This window comes from Pseudopipra pipra, chromosome 14 (assembly GCF_036250125.1).
Source record: "Pseudopipra pipra isolate bDixPip1 chromosome 14, bDixPip1.hap1, whole genome shotgun sequence".
NCBI lineage: Eukaryota > Metazoa > Chordata > Aves > Passeriformes > Pipridae > Pseudopipra > Pseudopipra pipra.
Window position 1 is genome coordinate 7,933,963 of NC_087562.1, and position 26,159 is coordinate 7,960,121.

General features: G+C 54.9%; 1 protein-coding gene across 1 annotated transcript in view; it reads left to right on the top strand.

The window, feature by feature from the left end:
• Nucleotides 1–6,505: 6,505 nt before the first annotated feature.
• The window catches only part of ZFPM1 (zinc finger protein, FOG family member 1), a 36,441-nt gene continuing 16,787 nt past the window's right edge, over nt 6,506–26,159 (top strand). Inside the window, 3 exon segments of the mRNA XM_064671017.1 lie at nt 6,506–6,637; nt 22,820–22,951; nt 25,154–25,243. Of these exon segments, the coding sequence (XP_064527087.1) occupies nt 6,598–6,637; nt 22,820–22,951; nt 25,154–25,243 (262 nt within the window). The 5' untranslated portion in view covers nt 6,506–6,597.

Below are 26,159 nucleotides of genomic sequence, written 5' to 3' on the forward strand. Positions count from 1 at the left end.
TGGGGTGGTACTGTAAAGTCATACCTGATTAATCTTTTCAAATATATTCCAATATTTTCACAGAAATTCCCTGTCTGTGTGATGTTTGGGGGATGTTCCTCCCTGGAAAGTATCCTCTGTAAAGTGACTGGGGAGGATGTTGTTGCCACTGCCATCACTTCTGAATGTGTTGCAAAGCAGTGGAGCTTCTCTATGGTGAAGATGTTCCTCTTCACACCACACCTTGCCCAAGTCCTGCTCATGATATGAGTGTCTTGTCCTGGGGGGAGAGAAAGCCCAAGGCGATGGTGATGGTCCAGCTTGGTCATCACCAACTGGTGATGGTGATGGCACAGTTTGGTCATCGCCCATTTGTGATAGTGATGCCGTTGGTGATAATGATGGTGGTGATGATGATGGTGCTGGTGTTAGTGATGGTGACGGTGCTGGTGATGTGATGGTAACAGCCCAGTTTGGTCATCACCAGTTTGTGGTGGTGATGGCGGTGATGTTTGTGATGGTGATGATGGCGATAATGACAACCCAGTTTGCTCATCCCCAGTTTGTGGTGGTGATAATGGTGATGGTGATGGTGATAGGATGGTGATGACCGAGTTTGATCATCACCCGTTTGTGATGGTGATGTGATGATAGTGACAGTGTTGGTGATGATGATGTTGGTGATGGTGTTGGTGATGGTGATGATGCTGACAGTGGTGGTGATGATGGTGATGGTGTTGATGATCGTGATAATGGTGATGGTGGTGGTGATGGTGATGATGGTGATGGTAACAGTGCTGGTGATGGTGTTGGTAATGATGGTGATGGTGACTGCCCAGTTTGTTCATCCCCACTTTGTCCTCAAGCTGACCTCTGCCAGCGCAGCGCCGAGGTCTGGGGGTAGGAGCTGACACAAAGCCGGGTGTATTATATTCTTTAATTACTGTTGCAATCACAACATTGAGACGCTGTCAATGAGAGATAGCTCGGAACCGCCGGCTGGGATCTTCGCCACTCGGGGCTTGTAACTAAAACTGCAGGATTAATTTGATTAATTGATAGAATTATTTTCCAAACTACTCTTTTGTTTATGGAGGCTTAAAATGCTTGCCGCCTGCACCCTCCTGGTGTGTTGCAGAGTGGAGATAAAGTGGCTGAAAATAATTAGTATGGCTTAATTTAGGGAAAAAAATAACCTCAAAAGAATTTTGCAGAAAATTTAAGGCAGCACATTTTACTTTGTTTTGGCAGGAAATATTATGGAGCTGGGAATGGGACTTTTATGTTTTCCCTCTACAATATTTCACCAGGGCAGCAAACCTACGGGATGGAGGAGGAGTATTTCATGCCTGGTTGTTACCACAGCTCTCCCACACTTCCAGATTCATCACCTGGCCACCTGGATATGAATCCCCTAGGAGCCATGGGATTGCTGCAGGGATGGCACATTTCCTCAGGGCCTTGGGATGGGTGCAGGGATATCATCCCAAAGCAGCACCCACCTTACTGAAGCCTAGGACACGAGTGAGGCTTGCCCTGGGTGCCACTCCCTCCAGAATGCCACTCCCCAGGGAGATGCTTGGATCGTCCCTGCAGCTCTGGGGGCTGAAATATTTAATTAATCCCTTTCCCCCCTAAATGTGAGTAGTTTTTTCTTTCCCCATAGTCTCCCTCTGCTCTCACCCACATCCCCCTCCCGCTGAGCAGGCGACCCCCTCAGTCCATCAGGTCCTCTCAGCTCCCTAAAGCCCCCAGGTTTGCTGAGTTCTGCATTATCCAGCAGCGCTTGTCACTTGGAAGATTGCAGGCCCCTGTCAACGTAATTCCAGCGAGGATGCAAAGCCAGGCAGCTTCTCCTGGCTGCAGATTAACTCCCTGCTCAGCAGGTGCCAGCCGCACAGGGGGGCACCCATGGGACCCAGCACATCCGGGAATCCCAGCCCTGCACCCCACTGGGGTGCACCATCCTCAGCCCAAATCCAGACCCTCATGGATGGGGATGACTCCACAGACAGCCCCGGAGGAGTTACAGGGTGGGTCATACAGACAGTGCCTGGAATTTTACAGAGGGATTTTTTGGCTTCTTGCCACCACGCTAGATTTTCCTCAAGCTGTTTGGTCTTCAAGCCCCCCCAAATCCAGCCAGCCTTTCTTCTCAGCCCCACATCCAAGTTTCTGAGCCAGAGGTGCTTTAAGCCTCTCCATAAAGCCTGGAGGATAACGGGATCCACCATGGTTGTCACACTGCAAGCAGGGACTGAAGACTTAGAATTTTTTTTCTTGCTTTTGAGTCAAATCTGGCCGTTCCTTGCACAGCAGGAATTTAAACCCCAGCTCCCACCTCCCTCTGGCCATACGTGTGTGATGGGTCCACACTCACCCAGGGGGTCCTGCATCCCTGAATTGCCTTCAGGCAGGAAAACCGAGAGCCCTGGGGTCTGTGAAGAGTGGGAATAGGAGCACAGCAGTGATGCACCCCCCTATAGGGATGCCATCCTGAAGCCCAGCTTTGCTGCCCAATCCCCAGGGGTGGGGGGATCGCTCCTTTTGGAGTTAGAGCACTGTCCCTAAAGCAGGAGGTCAGTAAGAGGGAGGGGGAAATAAGCACTGACACATTCCAGCTTTGAATTTGGGGGTGGGGGCTGCTCATCCGCACATTCCCACCTGGTTTCAGTGGCATCCACCATTGTTTGCGCCAGGGGAGGTTTAGGCTGGTTATTAGGGAAAATTTCTTCATGGAAAGAGTTGTCCAGCCCTGGCACAGGAGTCACCATCCCCAGAAGGATTTAAAAGCCATGCAGATGTGGCACTGGGGTGCATGGTGTAGTGGTGGCCTTGGCAGTGCTGCTAATGGTTGACTTGATGATCTTAGTGGACTTTTCCAACCTAATCAATTCCATGATTCTGATTTGTTTTAACCCCAAAACCCTCCATACTGCCACCCCAGCTCCCAGGAGCCCTGAACTCTGCACCAGCATCTTTGCACAGGGCATGCCCAAGCCATGCCCAAGCAGTGACGGGACACGCCCAAGGAGTGCCAAGGAGTGCCAAAGCCATGCCCAAGCCATGCCCAAGTCATGGAGGGACATGCCTGAGCCATGCTGAGGCTTTGCTCAAGCCATGTCCAAGCCGTGCCCATGCCATGTGCAAGCCATGTCATGTCCATGTCCAAGCCATGCCCAAGCCATGCCTAGGCCACAGAGGACCCCGAGCTGTTGGCAGCTGCCTGGGTCTGAGCCTCAGGCAGGTGACAAGTGGCACCCAGGGCCAGGTTCTCCTGCCAGCAGGTGGCAGGGCCCTTCCACAGGTGGGGCAATGTGGTGCCAGCCCTCTCTCTTGGGACAAAAAAACATAAAATAGGACATTTTGACCTGGGAAAAGCTGTTTCTGCACCCAGGCAGAGCTGTGCCAGTGGGCAGTGCCAACAACTGGGACATCCAGACCCCTCAGGGTGTTCAGCACAGCTCCCAACATCACTGCCACCCACCCCTCACCCCTGAAATACGGCTGAGGCAGCGCCTTGGCTCTTCCCATTTACATTCCTGTGCCGCCACCTCCTCTCCCTGCGTCTCTAATAATATCAGCCCAGATTAATTGGCACTAATACAAATGTACACAGCTCCATAAAAAGATGTCACCTCGCTCACAATGGGGGAAACGGCTGCTCCCACATTATCTCTGCTCTGCAGGCGTGTAATTCACTCCTCGGGAAAACACGCTATTTATTCGGTTCCCCTATAACAATCTCTCTGCAAACACAACGGGATCGGGAAGGGAGCAGGGAGACACCCAGCCATGCCACTGTCACTGGCACCAGACGCTTGTCCCCATGCAGGAGCACCCATGGGTCCCCCCAGGTGATGGGGCAGGGGGATGTGGGATTCAGGGATATCGCCACACTGGGGATCCGGCCTTTGGAGGTTGGTTGATGTAACTGCAAATTCTCAGGCCTGGGGGGGATCTAAGAGGCTTTGGGATGGTGCCAAAAAGCTAATTAAAAGGACACTGGCAAGGAATGTTCCAGGGGAAGGACTGCAACCTGTTTCCTCCCTGGAGCTGAGCTCTCCTCCTCAGGGAAGGGACGTACCCCTGTTTCCAGCACCCACTGGCTCCATCAAAGCTTTTTGGGCATCATTTTAGGGTGGGATGCAGCCCCCCAATGGGAGTGACAGTGTCCCCTCATTTTCTCAAGGGATGCTGCCACTGCTTCTCCTAGCACAAAGAGCCAGGAATTGCCACCATCCCCCTGCTCCCTCCCGGGGAGCGGAAATTCGGGCACCTTATTGGTGTTCACTCACCCCCAGCCCCTCAAATCCATGCAATTAACGATGTTGTGTTTAATTAAATGGTTGTCTAATTATCTTGGCATAAGCAAACATGGCAGGTAAATACCACAGGAGCGGTGCCATGGATGTGCCGAAGGAACCAGGTGGATCTGCAGTGCCCACAGCCCCAAAACACCCACAGCCGCACTGGGGTGAGCTTGGAGACCCCCAAGAGCATCGGAGCAGAATTTGGCCCCCCCATCTCCAGCCCCTGCAGGAATCAGACCCATCACAGCTGATGCAAAGCAGAGCCCACTCGGGCCGGACCTGGCAAATCCGTGGCGGGAAAGGAAAGGCTCTGGAAGCAGAGCTGCCCGCCTGGGGGTGTGATGGTCTCCAGGAAGGCGGCGATTCGAGGCCAAACGAGGTGAAAGGCGCCGTCAGGATCGTTTTGGGGGGTGGTCAGCCAAAGCGGGGGGAGCAGAGCCTTGTCCTCGGCAGCATCTCCCTCCCTCACTGGGCTTTTTTTCTCCCCTGGATCTCTTCTTAATTCCTAACTTAATTTCTTTTGACATCCCCATTGCCGGTTTGACCTCTTTACTGGAATCATGTGCTGCTTAAAACTCATTATCCCACCATTGAAACAGGAAGTTAATTAAAAACCCTTCAAAAAAAGAAAAAGAAAAGGGAAAAGAAAAGCACATCTCATGTCCAGGGAGAGATGGAGAAGGGATACAACCATGCTATGCTGTTGTCCCCACAGTCCACCAGCCCCTTCTGCCCCCATTGATCCAAAAATTACAGGATTAATTGGGGACCACCAGCCTTCACCACTGGAAACACTACACCCACCCACCCCCCCCAGAGCCAAAACTGGCTGCAGACAAGGGCTGGGTTTGGCAGATATGGTTGTTTTTCACAAGAAAATATCCTCATCATAGATCCAAAATATAAGCAGCTCCTGTTTAGCCCACATTGAGCCCAAAATTGCTTTATCCTCATGGCCCACATGGCTGGGATGATGCCAAGGGGGATCCCAGCACCCCCACACCATCCCCAGTGTGTCCTGGGGTGTTCCCCCACCCCAAGACAGGGTCACAGTGAAGTCACAAGTGGAAGTTTTTGGGCCACTCATCTAGAAATGAGAGGGATTATAAGGGGTTGGGATTCCAAAGAGAGGCCCCGGGAACCCCATAGAAAGACCCCAAAGGAGGCTTTGAGGATCCTCAAAGAGTGAGTTGGGACCCCAGTGCAGGGAACTGAGGTTCCAGAAAAGGGGATTGGTGGCCCTGAGGGAGTTTAGGAGCTTCCAGAGGGGCAAAAGGGTGCAAAGGGTGATTGGGACCCCAAAGGGGGATTTGGGGACACCAAAGGAGGGGTTAGGGTCTAAAAGGAGGGGCTTAGGAACCCTAAAGAGGGGGTGAGGACTCCAAGAAGGGACTGAAGTCTCAAAGAAATGGGTTGGGGACCCAAAAGGTGGAGTTGAGAATCCCAAAAGAGGGGCTTAGGGACTCCAAAGGGGGGTCTGCAGTCTCAAAGAAGTGGGTAGAGGACCCCAAAGGAGGGCTGAAGATCTGAGAGGCTTGGAGACACCAAGGGCAGTCTAGAGCCTCAAAAGAGTGGGTTGGAGACCTCAAAGGAGTATTGGGGAACCCAGAGGAGGGCAGAGGACTCCAAAGGGGGAGCTGGGGACCCCAAGGAAGGGCATGTAAAAACCAAAGGGGAGGGGCCAGAGCCCCAAAACAGGCCGGTGAGGCCTCACGTGGGGGGCACGGAGACCCCAAATTAGGGCTGGGAACGCACAGGAGGGGCTGGGGACGTCAAGGAGAGGGATGTAGAACAGAAAGGGGAGGGGCAAGAGCCCTAAAACAGAAGGGTGTGGCTTCACAGGGGGGTGTGGAGACCCCAAAGCGGGGCTTAGGACACCCGGGAGGCTTTAGGGACGCCGGGAGTGACCCGCCCGTGAGGATCGGGCCCCTGGGGACGGCACGCCCCCCGTGCCAATAGCCACGCCCAGTACTCAGCTCTCCGGTCCCGCCCTTCTGCGTCATGTTGGGGGCGTGGCCTGCGGGGGGCGGTGGCCTATGGGCGGCCGCGCGGGGGGCCGGGCCCCGCCCCCCTGGAACGTTCCGCGGGTTTGATCCTTCGCGGCGCCCATTGAGAAAATCCCGCGGCGGCGGCGGCGGCGGCTCCGCTCCGCCGAGCACGGCCCGGCCCCGGCCCGGCCCCGGCCCCGGCCCGGCCCCGCGGGCGGGCGGGCGGGCATGCGAGCAGCCGGGGGCCCGCCCGCCGCCACCCACCTGCCGCCCGCCCAGCCGCCAGCCGGGGCGCCGGGCTCGCCCCCCGCCGAGCGATGTCCAGGAGGAAACAGAGCAACCCCCGGCAGATCAAACGTGAGTCCCTGCGGTACCGGTACCCCCCGTGCTGTGCTGCCCACACCTCCCCCTCTCTTATTTTTTAGCACCAGTCTTTCGCGGCAGCACTCCCGCTGCCCAGCCACCCGGTGTCCCCGCACCCCCTCGGTGCCCCATCGGTACCCCCCCGGTACGCCCTCGGTACCCACTCGGGACAGCCGCGGTGGGGGCCCGTTCCCGTTACCGGCCGCTCGATCGCTTTGGTCTCGGTCCCCGCCGCCTCCCCCACACACACCCCGCGCCGCCTCCCCCCGCCAGCGCGGTGGCTCCGGTACCGGCTCCCGATGGGGGCCCCGATAAGGCTTTAAAATATTCCGTTCTGCAAGTCCCGTCCTGATAACATCGCTCTGTCGGGACGGCCTGAAATTGTGATCTTATCTCCCCCGCCTGCCTCCCATCCAGCGCCGGCAGCCGGGGCCAGGGGGGTCCCCAAAATCCCCCCTCTAGGACTCCTCTACCCCCCCCTCCCCCCCGCGGCTCCCCATTCTCCCCAGGGGTTCCCCAGCTCTGCTAAGGGCTCCTCACCCCAGCTACGGGACACTCACCCTGCCAGGGGGTCTCCAACACCCCCCGGGGCTCCCCATCTACCCTGGGGCACCCCAGCCGTGCCAGGGGCTCCTCACCTCGGGTACAGCACCCTGACCCTGCCAGGGGCACCCCTTCCCGTATGGGGAGCCCCATTGGCTGGAGTGCTGCTGGACCCGCCGTGCCATCGTCCCCATGGTGCCACTGTCCCTGCCGGCCGCACTGTTCCCGACTCTGCCTGCTGGCCCCCCAAGTCCCGCTTGGCGCCCCAGCCCAGGTGGGACGTGGCCATGAGGAACCGCCGCGTGGTCCCACGGGACTTTGGCCACATCCCTGTCTCCCCCAGCCCATACACCATTCCAGAGGGTCGCGCTCCCCCCCTCCCCCATTCCAACCGATCGCCCGGGATCTTGTTTTGCTCCAGCGTGGATGTATCATCAAGGCTGAGAAATCCTGCAAAGTGCTGGAAGTTTTTCGGTGCCGGGCTCAGCTTGGCTTTTCTCCTTCCTCTCCAGTGTGTGTGTGTGTTTTTCCCCCCTCGAGTCGATGGAAGCTGGAGATAAGAGAGGGAGATGGGAGGATAGGGAAGGCTGGCCACCATGTGATAATCTACCTTTATCTCTCTCCTGAAATAATTGCAAGGCTGAGTTGCACCTACCTGTTTCCCTGCCTGGGGTGATTGCTCTGGTGATAACGCTCAGCTAGACTTTTACCCGGGTAGAGTTAAAAATAGTCCCAGCTGCCTCTCTCATTTTGGTTTTGTTTTGGTTCGGGTTTTTTTTTGGGGGGTATAGTTTTCTCCTTTAGCTTTACCCAACTTCCGTGGTTTTATTTCGGCAAAGAGCCCGGCGATCCCTCCCTGGGTAACTCCAGCTCGTTAAACCGGGAGCGTTAAGACTGGAGCGAGCGGGAGCGTCGCAGCTGCCGAAATAACACCGGTATCAGTGGGGGACGCGCCGATGGCGGGATGCCTGATCCCAGCGCCCCCCAGCACGGATTTTGGTGGGGGAAACTGGGGCAGGATGAGGCCGTGGCAGCTCGGCCGGGCGGCGGCGGCGGCTCCTCGTATCTCTTTCCTCTGCTGCTTTTCTGCAGAGATGTGAAGAAATGATAAAGTGGGAGGCTGATCTCAGGCCGCCGGCGATGGCCAAAACTGATTAAAAGCTGAAAGCTTGGAACCTTTCCTGTATGTGTCAACATGAAAACAGTCATTAGAGGCGGCGAGCGCGGCGAGAGCTCCTTGCCGCTGCTCCGACGCTCCACGAGGGAAGGTATGCATGAATCAGGGCTCCGGTAACCAGACTCCTCTCATGTACAGACCGGACCTGTTTCCACAAAGTCTATCCTCCTTATCATCTCGGCTGGAGCATTAAAAACCTCCTCCAGATTGGTATCTGCTGATTTTATTTTCCTGGGTGACGCGATGTTCTCGCTCTGGCTTCGTCTTCTCTTGTGGGGTTTGGGTTTTGCAGCTTTTTTTTTGAAGCGCGATGCGAGGCTCAGATAGGCTGGCGGGGAGATCGCCGGGAGAGCGGGCGATTGCCAGCAGAGATAAGACAAAGATCAGACACCGGACTATATTTAACCAGCTGCTTTAACCTTCGTCTTCTTCTTGGCTTTCCGGGCTGGAGCCACACGGGGATGGAGGGGCTGGGGGTGCTGGACCCTCTGACCCTCCCCAGCAGCAACGGTGGCACGCGGTGGGGAGCCTTTGAAAGCCGATTTCATCTCGATGGTGGCTTTTGATAGGACAGGAAACACCCCGAGCATCTCTTTCTTTAATTTTTGGGGGTTCCTGCCTGCAGAGGACAGTTTTTTCCTCCCCCCACTCCATCCCTGGCTGTACCACCAACCTCCCTGCAGCTGCTGCTGCTCCTTTATGGGGTGGTTTATTTCTTTTCTCTCTCTTTTTTTTTTTTCTGTCTTTTGTTCTGCTGGTAGATAGATGTGAGGGGCTGATAGGGAGCAGGAGCTGATCTCCAACCCAGATAGCCTGTTATATTTATTAACTTCAAACATGGGAGCGCGGGCGCCCAGCTGATGAGCGAGGCTCTGGCAGCTGCCGGTGCTCTCGCAGCGCCGGGTCCTGCGATGGGGGAACCTGATAAGCAGGAGATTGATCTCATCGTGCTGATGTGCCTCTCCCTCTCTTGTTCTTTTTGAATACGTATATTTTTTTATGATTTTTTTTTCTTCCTAAGCGAGCTGGAAGTGAATGTTTTGTTGTAGTTGCAGGGGCCTGTTTGTGGGTTTGGGGGTTTTTTTTGTGTGTTTTTCTTTCCTTTTCCCTTTTTATTCTGTGCTCAGCTACAGTTGATCTGAGCTCCTGATAAGCACCAAGCCCCGATCTCCATCCTGATAGAGATTGCCAGGGGTGATAAGGACCCCTTATCTTTCCCCACCAGACCGGAGCAGGATTTGCTACAACAACAAACACAGCAAAGAGGGGCAAAAGGGCTCCAACAATTTGTTCCATTGCAAATGTGATTAACGCAGGCACTTTAATTATCTGGTGGGGGCAGCTGCATGTGTGTTTTTATTTCTCAAGGTGGTGGGGTGGGTTTTCCCCCCCTCCATGTGCTCTGTGAAACAAGCTAGGTTGAGAAGCTGAGCTCTCCTCAGCGCCTGTTATCGGCTGCAGATGTTGCAGATGAGAGCTTTGACTTTTTTTTGATGGTTATCTCCCATTCTGCACCGCTGAATGCACGGGCTGGGGGAGGGTGGGGGGGAGAGGTGAAAACACCGGCGTATTTTTGCATGTGGATTTTCTTTAATTGCTATTAGATGGTGTTAGATAATGAGTGTGATCTGCGCTGTTAAACCCGTCGTCTCTTGTGTTGGGTTGGGTGGTTTTATTTTTTTCCTTTCCTCTTGCACGCTCAGCTGCTCCCCGGTCCCGCGTGGGCTCAGCGGTGATGCCAGGCAGGGGGTCATGGTGCCAGGCAGGGGGTCGTGGTGCCAGCCAGAGCGTGGGAGCCATCCTTCCCGGGAGCTTGGAAAACTGCATTTCTTGTAAAGATGACAGTGGCCAAACCAAGGTCTATTTTTAGCAGCGGTGTGGTGAGCCAGTGGCATGGGATGCTCCCAGCACGCCTCCTGCCCGCTCCTCTCCCTCTGCCTTCCCTACCTGAGTCGCTTCTTCCCTTTCAGGTGATGAACCACCTCTGTTTGCTTTTTTTTAACCCCCATCACTCTGCTGCTGCTGCACTTTTCCATCACCTCCCTCTCCGTGCCTCAGTTTCCCCATCCACGCCTCCAGGGAAGGGGTGCCCCAGGCTGGGGTGGGCAGTGGGGTGTCTGGGGAGGTGTGTTTCCCCAGGGTGGGGAGGGTTTGCTTCCTGCTCCCCAGGGAGCACCCGGGGATGAGCTGGGTGCTGCCAGGGCCTCCCAGCTCTGCTCCCAAAACCGGTATTTTCTGCACCTCCCGGGGGCTTCCTCACCATTGCAGCCCCCTCGTGCCCCACACTCGGCATCCCGAGAGTGGCATCCCCATGTCCCACATGTCTGCTACACCCACGGGCGCTGCCAGCCTGCCAACCCCTCCCCTCTTGTGCAAACACCCCAAGGCATTTGCCAGCCCTGACTCGGTGGCATCCTGGAGTGATGGCTCCTCAGAGCTGGCAGGGGTGCAGGTGGCAAAGCCCTGTGGCACATCTGCCCCCACAGTGGCTCTGCCCATCCCGGCTGTCACCAGCCTCTTGGGATGTGCACCATGACAGATAAGCCACATTCCTGTTCAGTGGAGGGTCTGAACCAGCCACAGGTGATGCTGGAAGAAGTTTCCCTCCTCTTCCACAGCCAGTGGTCCAGGTGTGAGCATCCCTACAGGCTCCACATTCTGGAGATGGGCTAGCACCGTGCTTGGCAGCTGGTGGCCAAGGGGACAGCTCACCTCAGCCTCTCTCTGGAGCAGGAAATCCATTTACCACAGATAATGAATATCCCACTTGTGACCAGTGCCACCAGCCACAGGACACGTCAGCGTTGTCCCATTTGGGCACTTCCCTTGTTGCCAGGGCACCCTGCAAGCCCATTTTGGGACAGTGCTCGGGGTGTATCCCCAGCATGGCTCTTCCCAGCCATCCCTGTCTCCTCAGGCAGGGAGGATGAGTGTGGGATGCTCAGAGGGTGAGTGCTGGAGCCAGGCTGGCCGTGGCCAAGTGTGGGGCACCCCTGAGCACAGCAGAACCTGTTCTGCCGAGAGCCCCGGCACACGTCCCTGCCGGCTGCCGCGGCCGCGGGGCGGGAAGGCAGCGCTGGAGCCGTGCCGGCGAGGGAGGCTCCAGAGGCTCTGCCAGGCAACTGCTTCCAGGGCCCGTGGGCGCCGGGGTTGGGTTGGTTTGTGTCTGCTGCTGCTTTTCTGCCTCCTGAACCCTCAGGGGACACCCCCATGCTGCCCCCTCCCCGGGCACGCCAAGCAGGCACGGAGCCACAACGGGGGACCATCCCCAGCATCCCATGCCAGAGCAGGGAAGCCACCTCCAGCCGGGATTTACACCTCTGGATCCAAGGTTGCATGGTTGGGCAAGGTTTTATTTTCCATCGTGAATCACGAGGCCACCTAGCAGGCTGCAGCTTCCCCTTTGGCCAAGTTGTGAGCCGGCCAGCTCGGCAATCAGGGCTTGGGAAGAAAGCAATCCTTTCCCCACGGGTGTTGCAGCAGATTGCGCAAGGAGAAGGTGCCAAGGCGCAGGTGATCCGAGGTTCCTGGAGAGGGGCAGCCCCGTGCTCCCCTGGGGACCCAGCAGAGCCACCCAGCCATGGCAGCATGTCAAAAACAACGTGGCAGCAGCATCACTGTGTCCACCACTCGAGCATCCCTGTGCTGTGCAACATTCCCAGCCCTGTGCCAGCCACAGGGTCGGGGACACCCACATCTCTGGGAAAGGAAGGGACAACGCTGCCCAAACCGGGAGCAGCAGGGCTGGGGATGGAGCCACTGGGCCCCGCATGGTGTTGGTGGATTTGGGGTCAAACGCACCCGTTCTGGGCAAAGGAAGAGGATGTTTTCCCTGCGTGCTCTGTCCTACTGCAAAAAAAAACATGATCCGCCTTGGAAAACACTGGATGGGGCGTTGCTGTGGAGGGAAAACCAGCCCAGACTTTCCACGGAGGCACAGCTGAGGCTGAGATCTGAGGCTGCCCGGAGAGAGGGATGTGAGCGGCCCCGACAGAGCACCTGGGGAGATGGCAGGAGTGAGAAACATGAGGCTTTTAGGAGTTCTACATTTAGGGAAAAAAAAGTGTAAAACACCTCCCTGCCAGCCCTGCATCGCCCTCCAACTCTGCTCCATGCCGAAGGCATATGGATTTTTCTTCCTGTGGGGAGAAGAAATCAGCTCCCCCACCTTGGAAAAGAGCAGGAATGGGAGCAGGAGACCGATATCTCTCTTCTTTTTTTCTGCGCCACGTCCCATGACTGTTTTTGCTGCCTGACTCAGGGATTTGGACGCTCCAGCTTGGCCAGGCCACTGTCCCGCTGCTTATTTTATCAGGAAAGTTCAAGTGTTTCGGGGGTAATACAGTTCCCTCTTCCGATGGCTGCCCGGCAAAGGCTCCACATTGTTCCTGCAGCAACATGTTTTTTTGGAAGGGATGAAATGCCGAAAGGAATGTAACTGCTGACCTTGGGCTGCAGTGGGGTTAAGGAGTGTGTGCCTATGAGTCACTCCAGATAAGAGCCTTCCACGGCTTTTTTCCTCCAAAATAATTCTTTATCTCCTCTTTCTCACATCAACATATTTTCTTGACATCTCCCATTTGATAGCGTGTGGAGGAAATGTGCTCCTCTAATTTGTTCATCTGATGAAATATAGATGCATTGTTTTCACTCGTCCTTGGTGAGCCGGGGGTCGTGGCCCCGGGATTTGGGGATGCGCCTTGGAGTCAATGCCCGGGTTTTGGGGATACTCAGTGGGGTCAGTGTCTTGGTGTTTTGGGAATGCTTTGCTGGGTCGTGGCTGGGGGATTTAGAGGTGCTTGACTGGGTGGGTGTCTGGAGCTTTAGGGATGTGTCTTGGGGAGAGTGCCTGGGGTTTGGGGAATGTTTGATAAGGTCAGCGCCTGGAGCTTTGGGGATGTTTGGGATTGGTGCCTGGGGTTTTGGGGCTGTTCGATGGGGTTGGTGCCCAAGACTTTAGGAATGTGCCTCGGGTTTGGTGCCCAGGGATTTGGGGATGCTTGGCAGGGTCAGTGCCTGGGATTTGAGGGATGTTCAATGAGGTCATTGCATGGAGCTTTGGAGATATTTAGGATTGATGTCTGGGGTTTTGGGAGTGTTTTGAGGCCATCAGTGTCCAGGGTTTGGGGATGTTTGATGGGGTCAGTGCCCCTGGCTTTAGGGATATGCCTTGGGGTCGGTGCCCTGGGATTTGGAGATGCATCTCGAAGTCGGCGCCCAGGACTTTAGGGGTGTTTGGCATCCTGGACTTTGGGGGTGCTTGGCAGTCAGTGCCTGAGACTTCATGGATGAGCGTTGAAGTCAGTGCCCAGGATTTTAGGGATGCAGCTTAAGGCCATGCCTGAGGCTTTGGAGATGCTCGGCAGGGTCAGTGCCAAGGGCTTTGTGGATGTGTCTTGGAGTCAGTGTCCAGGGCTGTGGGGATGCTCAATGGGGTCAGTGCCTGTAGCTTTGGGAATGCGCCTTGGGATCAGTAGCTGGGAGTTTGGGGACGCTTTATGAGGTTGGTGCCTGGGGTTTTGGGGGTACTTCTTAGAGTCAGTGCCCAGGGCTTTGGGAATGTGCCTTAGGGCTGATACCCAGGGTTTTGGAATGCTCTTCCAGGACAGTACCTGGGATGCACAGGGCTTTGGGAATGTGCCTTGGGGTCAGTACCCAGGATTTTGGGAATACTTTTCTGAGACAGTACTCAGGGTGCACAGGGCTTTGGGGATGTACCTCGGGGTCAGTACCCAGGGTTTTGGGAATGCTTGGTAGGGTCAGTGCCTGTAGCTTTGGGAATGCACCTTGGAGTCAGTACCCAGGGTTTTGGGAATCCTCTTCCAGGACAGTACCTGGGGTGCACAGTGCTTTGAGTGTGTGTCTCAGGGTTGATACCCAGGGTTTTGGGAATGCTCTTCTCGGACAGTACCCGGGACACACAGGACTTTGGGGATCTGCCTCACGCTCAGCACTCGGGATGCGCAGGACACCTGTGCTGGGGGAGCATCGCCCTGCACATCACCAGCTCGGGGAAGAAGGAAGAGCTGCTTTTCTCTCCCTTCCCTGCTCCGCCGGGAAGTTTGGCCGCTCGCTCCCTTCTCCGTCTCCCAGCCGAGGCCTCTCATGCTACTCCCAGCTCCTATGATAATGCGGAAAGTTGAACTGGCCCCATTACTGCGCTGCGATGGTTGCCTCGATAAGGCCCCGATAATGGCAGCGATAGCGGCAGCTCGGTAGCCAATGGCTCCGCCGCTCCTCCCATTAACATTCCCCACCACGGACGGGCTCGGAGCTGCCTATCTGCTCTCCATTTCCACTCCTCCGCTAGATAAGAATGGAAATACTGACTTCATAGCTCACTGATTAAAGTGTCTGGATTTCTTGATAATACACAGATAAATTATGTTTTTCAAAAAGAAGGTAGGGAAGGGAGTGCGAGGGGAGGGAAAAACCTCCAGTCCATTTTTATGATTTTTTTTTTTTTTTTTGCTTCCTTCCCTTTTTCTGGCCGTGCCCTGTGAGTTGTGGGTTTTCTGCTCCAAAATGCCCTTCACAGCCTGTGCCCAGGTTGGCAGTGGGAGGGCAGAGCCCTGTGTGGTGCCCTCAGGGATGGGAGGGTCACGATCGGCAAAGAATTTTTGGGAACCACATGGATGGGGTTTATTGCACGTGCAGTCACGTCCCTGTGCTGGGATGGAGATGCCTTTCCTGGATGCCAGGAACCTGCTTACATCAGGGGGATGTTTGGCTTTGCCAGCTGTAGCAATGCCACTGGAACATGGCCAAGATCCTGGTGCTGGCTGTGGCATCTCAGGTGGGCTCCAGCTGTCTCCAGGGATTGGCAGCCAGCTGGCACGACCCAGGGATGCTTGGGAAGCATCTACTTTTCTTATACCCATCTCCAGCCTGAGCCTCACTGGTTCTGCTGCAGGATGCTGCCCAGTCCAGCGTAATGCTGCTCAGTCCAGTAGGATGCTGCCCAGTCCCTGGATACTTTGGGAACAGCCTCATCCCACTGCCCCATCCAGTCTTAAATACTATTCTTGACTTTCCTCACTCATCCCCACTGGAGCAAATGGGCCTTCAGGACCTGTTGGTTCCTTGTGCTGGAAAAGGTATCGACCAGGGAATCTAAGTTTGTTTCATCTAAATATAAAACTAAAGAGCAAACAGTATAAAGTTCATTTTTTAATGTGCTGCCCCATTCCAGTTGGGCTGCTCTCTTTATTTTTTTTTAGGGGAACTGTGATAAAAAGCAGAGATAAAGCCAGGACTGTTTTGTGTAGGAGTCGGTATCTGCGTTATCTATCTCCCTTTTTCACTCTCCGAGCAGCTCTGTTGTTTTTTACTCTTATCTCGCTCCACCAAAATGCCAAGAACAGGAAAAAAAAAATTAGAAAAAAAAAAAAAAAAAGAAAGAGGCAGCGCAGACACGTTTGCACAGAGGCAAACTCGGTGTCCACTGAGCCAGTGTGAGGGGCTTGGAGTTGGAGGAAGAGGGGGATTGGGGTGCTGGGTGAAGGCGATGGGGGGGTTCGTGCTGGTTTGAGCCCCTCAGCTCCTGCTCGCTGCTGCAACATTGACGAGTTGCTCCAAAGTGATCCAAGATAGCACTGGGAGCTGGCACTGGGTACCCTGTGGGACTGGGAGCAGCAGGGACACCCCAGCCAGGGCATCTTTGCTGATGGGTCTGGTGGCCTTCTGGGTCATGTCCACCATCATCCCCTTGTCCCATCCCTCCGGCCTTGTCCTCTCCTGGGGCTGTCATGGGCTGAAAGTCTCGGGTGGAGGTTGAAAACCATCCCTGTTCCCTTCCCAGCAGCTTTTGGCAGTGGGATGGACCCGGCAGGACCTGGAGCTGCTTCCCACGGGAAGGGGGATGGCTCTGGTGCAGCATCTCTGGGGTGATTTGTTGCTAGATTAGCAAGGAGCTTGACCTCTGTCCTCACTGTCGCCTGGTAGTGATGGGTTCCATGGGGCTGGGTGAGCATCCCTCACCCCAGCCATTCCTGACTGGAATATCTTTATTCCAGGTGGGGAAAAAGTACCAGAATTGAGGGGGTTTCAGCCAGAAAAATGCCCTTCGGCCAGGAGCAGTGATGGCACCTGGTGCAGGAGAAGTGGTGGAGATAAGCCTTGCACATCTGTCCCGCTCTCGTGCATCTTTGGAGCCTGATATTCATGGATGGAGTTTCATTCCATATTATTGGGTTATCCAGCTTCCTAACTGCCCAAATCCAACCCTGATTGCCATGGGGTTAAAAATATCAAACTGGTCTTGGATTGGCATTGGGGCAGAGGACACCCCCCAGTAAGGAACAGTACCTCTCTGCTGGGCCCCACCAGCTGCCTCAGTTTCCTTCCTGTGCTCTGACCACCCTCTCCTCGCTCTATCTCCCTGCCAGTTGGGAAGGCAGGGCCGCATTCAGCCTCACATCCCTTCTCCCAGAGCAGTCTGCTCCCATCCATCTGATGCGCCGTGGCCGGGGACGGCTCTATTAGACTCTCTCCTCTCTTAAAATCTATCAGCGTGTTATCGACCCCATCTGAAATGTAAAGTCACTCCATTGTCATTGTCCCTGGATTGTCTTCCTCATCTCTCCCCGTGTCCCGCGTGCCCCCCCTTGGCTGGGGGTTGATCCAGCTCACTCTCCGTTAGCACTGGGAATCGCGGCCCCTGGAGTGAGCCAATCTCCCGTAATCTATCAGCGGTTTATCGGGCGATCGCCGCGCCGGGGATGGCTGGGGATGGCTGGGCCCGCGATGGCGCCGCGCTCGCCTGCTGATAAAGTTACAGAGTTCAGGCCGTGATGAATGTTAAGTAACTGCACCCGGCGCAGATCCGAGATGGACTTGGCAGGGGGAGCAGCTCCGGCTGAAACCAATCTCTCCCATATCAGCAGCGCTGCTTTTTCTCAGGCTCGGCCTCTCCCTGGCTCTGCTCTTCCCTGGGGGGCTTCCCTGGGAGCGCCAAGGGATGTCCGGGGGGCTGTGCCCAGGGTGGGTCCGTGGGATGGTTTGTATCAGTGGGGTGGGGGTGGAATCATGGAATGGTTTGGGTTGGAAGGGAACTTAAAGCTCATCCAGTTCCGTAAAGCAGATTGTGGTGGTTGGGGTGCTGTGGGGCATTGACAGGAGCAGCTCCCCAGCAGTAACTGCAGTATCCCGCTCCACCATGAGAAATCACAGCATTCCCACTGCCTCCATTCTCCCTTTATTCCCCTCCTGGATAAATTAGGCCTAAATATATTAAAAATTTAATAATTATTCTAAATGGCACCCCATGAGCAATCGGAACATCGCCCACCACCTTTGTTCCCTCACTATCCTTTATTCCCCCACTATCCCCTATTCCCCTCCTGGATAAATTAGGTCTATATGCATTATAATTTTAATAATACTAATTATTATAAATACATCTCATGAACAATTGGAGCATCCTCCCACCAACAGTTACAGCATCACCCACCACTTCCATTCCCCCACTATCCTTCATTCCCTTCCTGGATAAATTAGGCCTAAATACTTTATAAATTTAATAACAAATAATTATAAATACCCCCCATAAGTGATCACATCCCCCACCACCTCCATTCCGACACTACCCTTTATCCCCCTCCTGGTTAAACTAGGTTTAAATACTTTATAAATTTAATAATTTTATAAATTTAGCTTATAAGTTATTATAAATAGCTCCCATCAGCAATCACAGCATCTCCCACCACCTCCACTCCCCTCCTGGATAAACCAGGACTAATTTAATAATAAGTTACAATAAACACATTGTAAATCCCCCACTCCACCTTCCAACTCCCCAGCCGTATTTTTTTTCTCCTTGCCCTTTTACCACAGGGCACCACGGGAAGGGTCAGGGTGAGTTTTATCTGGGGGTGATGGAGAAGGGCCCCAAATTAGAGATAAAGACCACTGGGGCCGGCCCCAACTGCTATCGGCTCCATGCACGGGGCTGATATTTCATGTGCCGATATCCATGGGGAGAGCCCGGCCCTGGGATGCTGCAGTGGGGCTGATAGTGGAGAGGGTTGATTTGTGCTCAGAAAAGTCGATTTTCCTCCAAAACGGACCCCTGTTTTGGAGACTACTAGAATTTAATGCTGGGTCCCAACAGCATCGCCCAAGGGGTGTGAAAAATAACCTGTTGGATAATGTGACCTTCGAGGACCAGTGGCATTGCCTGGCCACCAAAACCTCCTTTGCCCTCGCTTGGCATTCCCAATCCCCAGGGAACAGGCTAGGGAGCAGCCGAGGTCGTTGGTAAAGCAAACATTAGTACATACCAGGGAAAAATTGGGTGAGAAGAGGCGGGCTGGTGTCCCATCAGATACTGGAGGCTTTGGATTTGCAGCCCGGGTTGTTCCCTGGGTGTTGCTCGCTCCGGGCAGACACGGCACAATCTTGCTCCGAGACCCTGGGGAATCCCCTGACTGTGCCAGATCCCACCAAATCACCAGAGAGGGTTTTGCAAGGATCAGGAGCGGCTGTGACTTGTCTCCAAGAGAGTCTTTCCCTGAGGAACACTAGCCCTGTGCCTGTTCCTGCAGCCCTTTCTCTTGGCTACAAAATTTGGGGGAAAATACAATGATTTAGGGGAAGCAAGGAAGCGATGCCTGAGTGGAATTCCCACATTTCCATCATGAGGTGATGGATGAGCATCATGGTGATGCCTTGTGCACCCCAGAATCTGGTTTGGAGCCTCACCCACATGCTTTTGGGTTGGTTTTTGTTATTGTTATTATTATTACTATTATTATTGTGGTTTTATAATTGAAAGAGAGATTCAGTGCCAGCACAGGGATGAGGAGGAGCTGAAAGGATGAATAAGGGATCCTCCATCCTGCTGCCTTTCTAGTGGAGCTGGGGACATCCCCCAGGATCCCCTGGCACAGCTGGGTACATCCCCTGGGTCCCCCCAGTGCTGAGGGGTGACACCCCAGAGCCAAGACTGAGCTTTGAGGTGCCTGAGAGGAGTTTTGGGATGTGAGGCCACCCAGCTCCAGGCTCTGTCCTCACTCTCTGACTCCTGGAGCGTTCCTTGGACTCACCCTCTGCCCAAGGGGGACTTGGGGGACTTTTTATGTTTAAAAAAAGAGAATCATGGAATTGTTTGGGTTGGAAGGACCTTAAAGCTTATCTTATTCCACCCCCCTACCACAGGCAGGGACACCTTCCACTAGGTTGCTCTAAACCCTGTCCAGCCTGGCCTTGAACACTTCCAGGGATGGGAATTGGGATAAGTTGGATGAAAATTTTTATTTAAGTATGTATTTAAAAGTAAAAATTGGGAATTGGATGGGAGTGACAGCAAAGGTAGGTTTGTCCTCAGCCTGCACGTGTTCTTGATCCAGGACCTGCTTCCCACCATGGGAACTCTTCCTCCTCCTCCTCCTCCTCCTCCTCCTCCTCCTCCTCCTCCTCCTCCTCCTTCTTCTCCTCCTCCTCCTCCTCCTCCTCTCTCTCCCTGCTCCAGAACCGGTGGGAAAGTCTGTGGCTGTTGCTATTTTCTATCTGTTATCAAGGCCTCTTATCACTTTGCTCTTGTCTGCGTGCCGGCTCTTGGAGCGCCCAGGGTCTCGCTCTTGGCAGCCTGGAAAAGTCCCCCCTCCTTCTTGATTCCCTATATTATTTTTCCTTTTATTTAATTTACCAGCTAAACACAAGGAATCAAGAAAAGCTTTATTGTTCCTATGCTGGGAGAACCTTAATTGGAGTGAAATGATCAAATCATTACCTGGATAACGATGGGTTTCCCTGGGAATGCGGACCCTCATCCCCAGCCTTGGTGACATGGGCACATTGCCTCGGCTTCCTGCAGGTTTTTAGTCGCTGCAATTTTTATTTTTTTTTTTTGAGGAAAAAAAAGAAGAAAAAAAGAGAAATCCTTCCTTGTTATCAATAAAAAAAGGCAGGAGAAGGAGGGAGGGAGAAGAGTTAATCGTTGAAGCAGAGTATCTTGGAAGGGAGCGTTTTTTGGCTCTTCCCCTCTCTGTAAAACCAGCCTCAGTAATTCAGTTTTAAAGCATGAAAAAAGGGAGTTGATGAAATTCCACTATCAGCACTGAACCAATATGCAAAATATCTCACCGAAAATCAAATAGCTATTATGTTTTCATTTCCATTTCAGCGTATTTGCTTAATGAAGAATAGACAGATCAGGCAAGCCGAGGGAGGCTGTGTGTGGTGATAACTGTGCAGGGCTTCCAGCAATCCCGGAGAAGTGACGCTCTGCTCCCTACTCTGCGCTCCCTCTCCCTCACTTGCTTTTTTTTTTTTGCCTTTTTTCCTCCTTTTTTTTTGAGTCATCCAGTAGTTCGTTTAACCCGCGCGGCCCAGAGCGCTGGAGATGTATCCCTGGGGATTGGATGGGTGTGCTGGGAGTGGGATGTGCAGTGGGACAGGCTGGGTGCTGGGATGCATCCAGGGACCACGGTGACATGGTGCTGGGATGCTGTTGGCTGCCCATCATCCCTGTAGGCACTGGGTGACACCACAGTGCCAAAAGCTCAGGTTTTACACGGTTGGATTTATGTGGAGCATCCCCAGCTCCCTCCTGGTTGGGAATTCGTGTTTCAGGGTGGAATGTGTAATACATCCAGGGACCACAGTAATGTGGTGCTGGGATGTGGGATACATCATCCCTGTAGTCACCGGGTGACACTATGGTATTCAAACCTCTGTTGGATTTCTGTGGAGCATCCCCAACTTTCTCCTGTTTGAGGGTCAGTGTTTTGGGATGGGATGCAGGATGCATCCAGGGACCTGGTGACATGATTCCAGGATGCTGTTGGCTACCCGTCATCCCTGTAGGCACTGGGTGACACCACAGTGTCCTAACTCCAGTTGTTTTTATGTGGAGCATCCCCATCTTCCTCCTGGTTGAGGATGGGTGTTTCGGGGTGAGATGTGGGTCATTCCAGGATGCATCCAGGGACTGTGGTGATGTAGTGCTGGGATTCTGCTGTCCACCCAGCATCCCTGTAGGCAGTTGGTGATTGATACCCAGACCCAGTGTTTCAGGGTGGGATGTGGGTCATCCCGGGATGCATCCAGAAACACAGTGACATGGTGCTGGGATGATGTTGGCTGGCCATCATCCCTGTAGGCACTGGGGGATGCCACGGTACCCAAACTCCAGCTGGACTTATTTGGAGCATCCCCATCTCCCTGCAGGTTGGGGATCAATGTTTCAGAGTGGGGTGTGGGTCATCCAGGGAGGCATCCAGGGACCCATATAGTGACACAGTGCCAGGATGTTGGCTGCCCACCATCCCTGTAAGCAGTTGGCGATACCACAGCACCCAAACTCATCCCCATCCTCTTCCTGGTTGGGCCTCGTTGTTTCAGGGCAGGATGTGGCTGGTTTGGGCACCCTTGGGTGGGTGCCACACACCATCCCGGCCCCAGCCATCCCTTCCCAGCCCCATACATCCCTCTCCAGCCCCATCCTTCCCTCCCTGGCCAGGCTGGAGGTGCCAAGCCACGGCACAGGCGAGCGTCGGGTTAACTTTATCAGAAGCCCAAGAGCCGTGAAGGCGTGAAAGAAGAAATTAGCCTAACAATGTTTCATTTACAGCGAGAGAAACGATTTGTTAGCTGGCGATTGTTTCTGAATATTATCAGAGCCTTTTTAATTGTGCTGGAACTGAAATTAGCAGAATTAGAATAAATTGCCTTCCCTTCTCCGGCAGCCTCTTTATTCACGCTCATTGTTGTCTGCTTTGTATAGATTATGGGCTCTTTGTTCTCCTGCTGTAAATATACATGCCTGGAGTCACGGAGAGCAGCTGAGGTCTGCAGACGGGGTGTCCCTGTGCCGATCCCGGTGCCGGCAGTGCCGGATAGGGCACCGGGCAGCCCCCGGGCACTGCGGCGTCGCGTGGCACGGGCCATGTGTGCTGCTGGTCTGGCCTTTCTTGGCTGGGGATGCTGCGTTGCCATGGAAACGGCTGAGAGGGATGGCAGGGCTGGTGGGGTGTCCCCCGTGTGCACCCCCTTTGCACCTTGTCTGTACCCTGTGTGTCCCTGCAGCATCATCCCCCTTGTGTCACTGGACAAGGGGTGTTGGGGACCATTTCTGGGATCCCTTTCTGGGGCAGGTGACGGTGGGGTTTTGGGTGGGAGCGTGAGTGATTCCACATCTGTGTGCCTGTAGTACGAGGGAACGCCACCCTTTTCCCAGGTAGGTGTGGGGCTGATTTCGCACGATGTCTGGGTGGGACCAGACATCCCTCAGGATACCCCTGGAGCAGAAGAGTGGCCACCTCTGCAAATCGACGAGGGACCCCAAGGACCTCAGGGATGGCCAGGCAGAGGGTTTCCCTTGCCTTCGCTTCTCATGATTTGCAGAGCTGCAGGGCATCTCCTGCTGGCCCCCAATGCACTGGCATCCTAATTTCCCAACTGGGGGTCTTTTCCTTGTGGTTCTCCCCCCAACCACCCTCTCTGTGTCCTGACAGGTTCCCTGGCAGCGATGGAGGAAGGCGAGGACGGCCCAGTGGGGGAGAAGAGCCCCTCGGAGAGGGACGGGGCCACCTCGGACCATGAGGGCTCTGCCGAGCACGACTCCTCCAGCCCCCCCAGCAGTGAAGGTGAGTGAGGGGACTCCTCGTGGTGTCCCCACACCATGGGGACAGGCTCTGCCACCAGAGCAACCTGCTGGGCATGCTAGTGGCCTGGGCACATCTCTGCTGGTGGGCAGGGTGGGAATTAACTAACGAAGTAGCCACCCACCCTGTGAGGCTGGTGATTTAGTGAGGACCTCCCCCATGTCCTTGGGGTGCTCTGACACTCTGGGCACCCTTAGGACCCACTGGGAGCAGCACAGACCCCAAAGTCACATCCCTTGGGGTACAAAGTGACTCCTCCCAGGGATGCAAAGTGACTCTCTGGGGTGCAAAGTCCTATATTTTGGGGTGCAAAGTGCTCCCTTGGGGTGCAAAGTTCCTTCCCCCACCCAGAATGCAAAATAACCCCTTGGGGTGCAAATTCACATCCTTTGAGTTCAGAATGACCTCTTGGGCTACAAAGTGACTCCTTAGGGTGCAAAGCGACTCCTTGGAGGAAAAAGTCGCATCCTCTTGAGGTACAGAGTGACTCCTTGGGGTGCAAAGTCACGTGCCTCAGGGTACTTCCCACGGTACTGAGCAGCCCCTGAGGCTGCAGGTGCTGGTACTGTCAGTGACACAGATGGGCTGGGGGCACGGGGCCATGGCTCCTGCCTTCCTGCCCACGCTGCCGCCAAGCTGCCGCCGAGCCGAGCTGTGCCGCACCCCAAAGGTGGCTGCGATTCAGGGCCGGGCTGAAACAGTCCCCAGATATCCTTTAAGTTCCTTCCTGTGGAGGTGGGGGCAAATCCCAATCAGTTAATGTTTGCAGTGCCCTTTGAGATAACCGCGCCAGGGCAAGGCTGCGCCGGCTCATGGAGCCACTGGGCCCCGGCACAGCCGCGGCTCCTGAAAAACCCCCGCTGCCTTCAGCTGGTGGTGTCCCCCAAAACCAAGGGAGCCAAGCCACAATGCACCAGGGAGCCACACCAGCACCCTGCTATTGGGGCAGGGAAAGACCCCAATATTCGAGGCAGTGAAGGGATCCCAATAGCTGTGGCAGGGAAGGACCCCAGTAGCCAGGACACAGAGGAACCCTGGTATTTGAGGCAGGGATGTGACCTGGTAGCTGAGGCAGGGGCGGGCCAGGGCAGGGAAGGGACCTCAGGGGCTAGGACAGGGAGGGACCCCGATATTTAGGGTGGGGAAGGGACCCCAATAAGTGGGACAGGGAGGGACCCTGATATTTGAGGCAGGGAAGTGACCCCTGATAATTGGGGCAAGGAGAGACCCTGATATTCAGGGCAGGGAAGGGACCTCAATACCCAGGGCAGAGAAGGGACCCTGATAGCTAAGGCAGGGAAGGGAACCTGATAGCTGGACAGGGAGGAGACCCTGATCACTGGAGCAGGGAAGGGACCCCGATATCTGGAGTGGGGAGGTCTCCTGGCAAACTTTGCTCAGCAGCAGAGGAAGCAAGCGGCTCTTATCTGATGGGGGAGCTGGGCTGGGGGCTCGGAGCCGGGAGCTGGGGCGCGGAGCTGCACCTGGCACTGGCCTGCCTCGATAAAGAGGTGATAGCAGAGATAACGCCGAGCAGCAATAACGGCCACTAAAGCTTTCAGCGCGATGGATAAAAATCGATATGCCAGGCACTTTGATTTATAGCCAAAAATAATAGGACTTTTATACCCGGTGATTGATTTATTTGATGTTAATCATTCCGCTTATCACCTGTATTAATAATCTCCAATGCTGGTGACGTCACCCCTGGGCGTTCGCGGTGGCGCCGATCGATTGGGCTCCGTGCTGGTTATCCGCCCGGGACGCCAAGGCAAACATGTACTTTGGGCACTAATCTTCCACACTGTCATATGCAGATTGGCTTTATCAGCCCATCTCCAGCAGCAGTTAATGGAGAAAATAATTGTTATCAAGTTGCTATGAATACGCCACAAATAGAGCCGTGATGGGAGCGGGGCTGAGCCGGGTGACGTGGGACCGCAGCAGGATGAGAGGGAGGTGGCAGGTTTTTGGGAGGTGGGTTGGTAAATCCTTGGGGTGGATGTGAGGGTGGACTTGGCTGGGTCATCCCCAGGGGAGGTGAGGGTGTGGACACTGGGTGAACCCCTTCCCTGTGCTGATCCCAGTCCTGGGGTGTCACTGTCTGATGGTACCACTCCCCCCTGGAATACTGCCTCTGAAATTCCCTGCTTGTGACCTCCTGCCTTTCCCCTCCTGCTGCAGAGTCTAGAGACACTCCAGAGAGTCCAAAGAAGCCGGAAAAGTTAGATCCTGGAGAAAACCCACAGGAGCTGGACACGTGGAATGGGCCAGGTGAGTCCCTGGTGTGCGGCCAGTCATCCCACTCTGTCCCAGTATCCTGACTGGATTGTGGGCTGGAGCAGCCCCCAAGCATTCGCCTCTTGCAAACACCAGTATGAGGAGGACTGGGAGCACTGGGAGCTGGGCAGGCTGCAAACAGCAGCACTTCTGCTGGAGAGGAGGTGCAGGAGGTGGTTGTTGTCCTCCATGTCCCCAAGGTGCTGCTGGGACATTAAAACCCAAACTGGGAGCAGCAGGGATGCCATCCCCCAATCTGGCGTCACATTCGCTGGCACAGGGAGGGTTTGGACCCATCCTGCGTCACACCAGGGCACTCTGCAAGCCTCCTGGCAACCACAAGAGCGATGCTCGCGTGGTTTCGTGATAATTATCAAAACCCCAAGGAGCAAATTCAGCCTCTATCTCCCTGCCAGCATCTCTGTGCCGGGGCCGCTGGCACTGGGGCAGCCCGGCAAGGCCCGGCGTGCCCTGTGGGTACCCCGTGCCCTATCACCCCCTATCTCCAAACCCACAGGGTTACAGGGCTCTGCCGCTCAGATTCACAGAATCACTGAGTATTTGGGGTTGGAAGGGACCTCTGGAGATCATCCAGTCCAAGGCAGGGTCACCTGGAGCAGGTGACACAGGAACACGTCCGGGTGGGTTTGGAATGTCTCCAGAGAGGGAGATTCTGCCCCCTCCTTTGGACAGCTGTTCCAGCACTCTGCCACGCTCCATGGAAAGTTCTTCCTCATTTTGAGATGGAACTTCCTGTGGTTTAGTTTATGGCCATTGCTCTTTGACTGGGGTTGTGGGTGCCTGTCCACTGGGAATAGCTCCCAGCGGGTGGATGGGGATGGAACTGGGGGCCTTGAAACTCCCAAGGGTGGATGTCCCAGATTTTGGGCCCTGTTGGTGCTGCCCACAC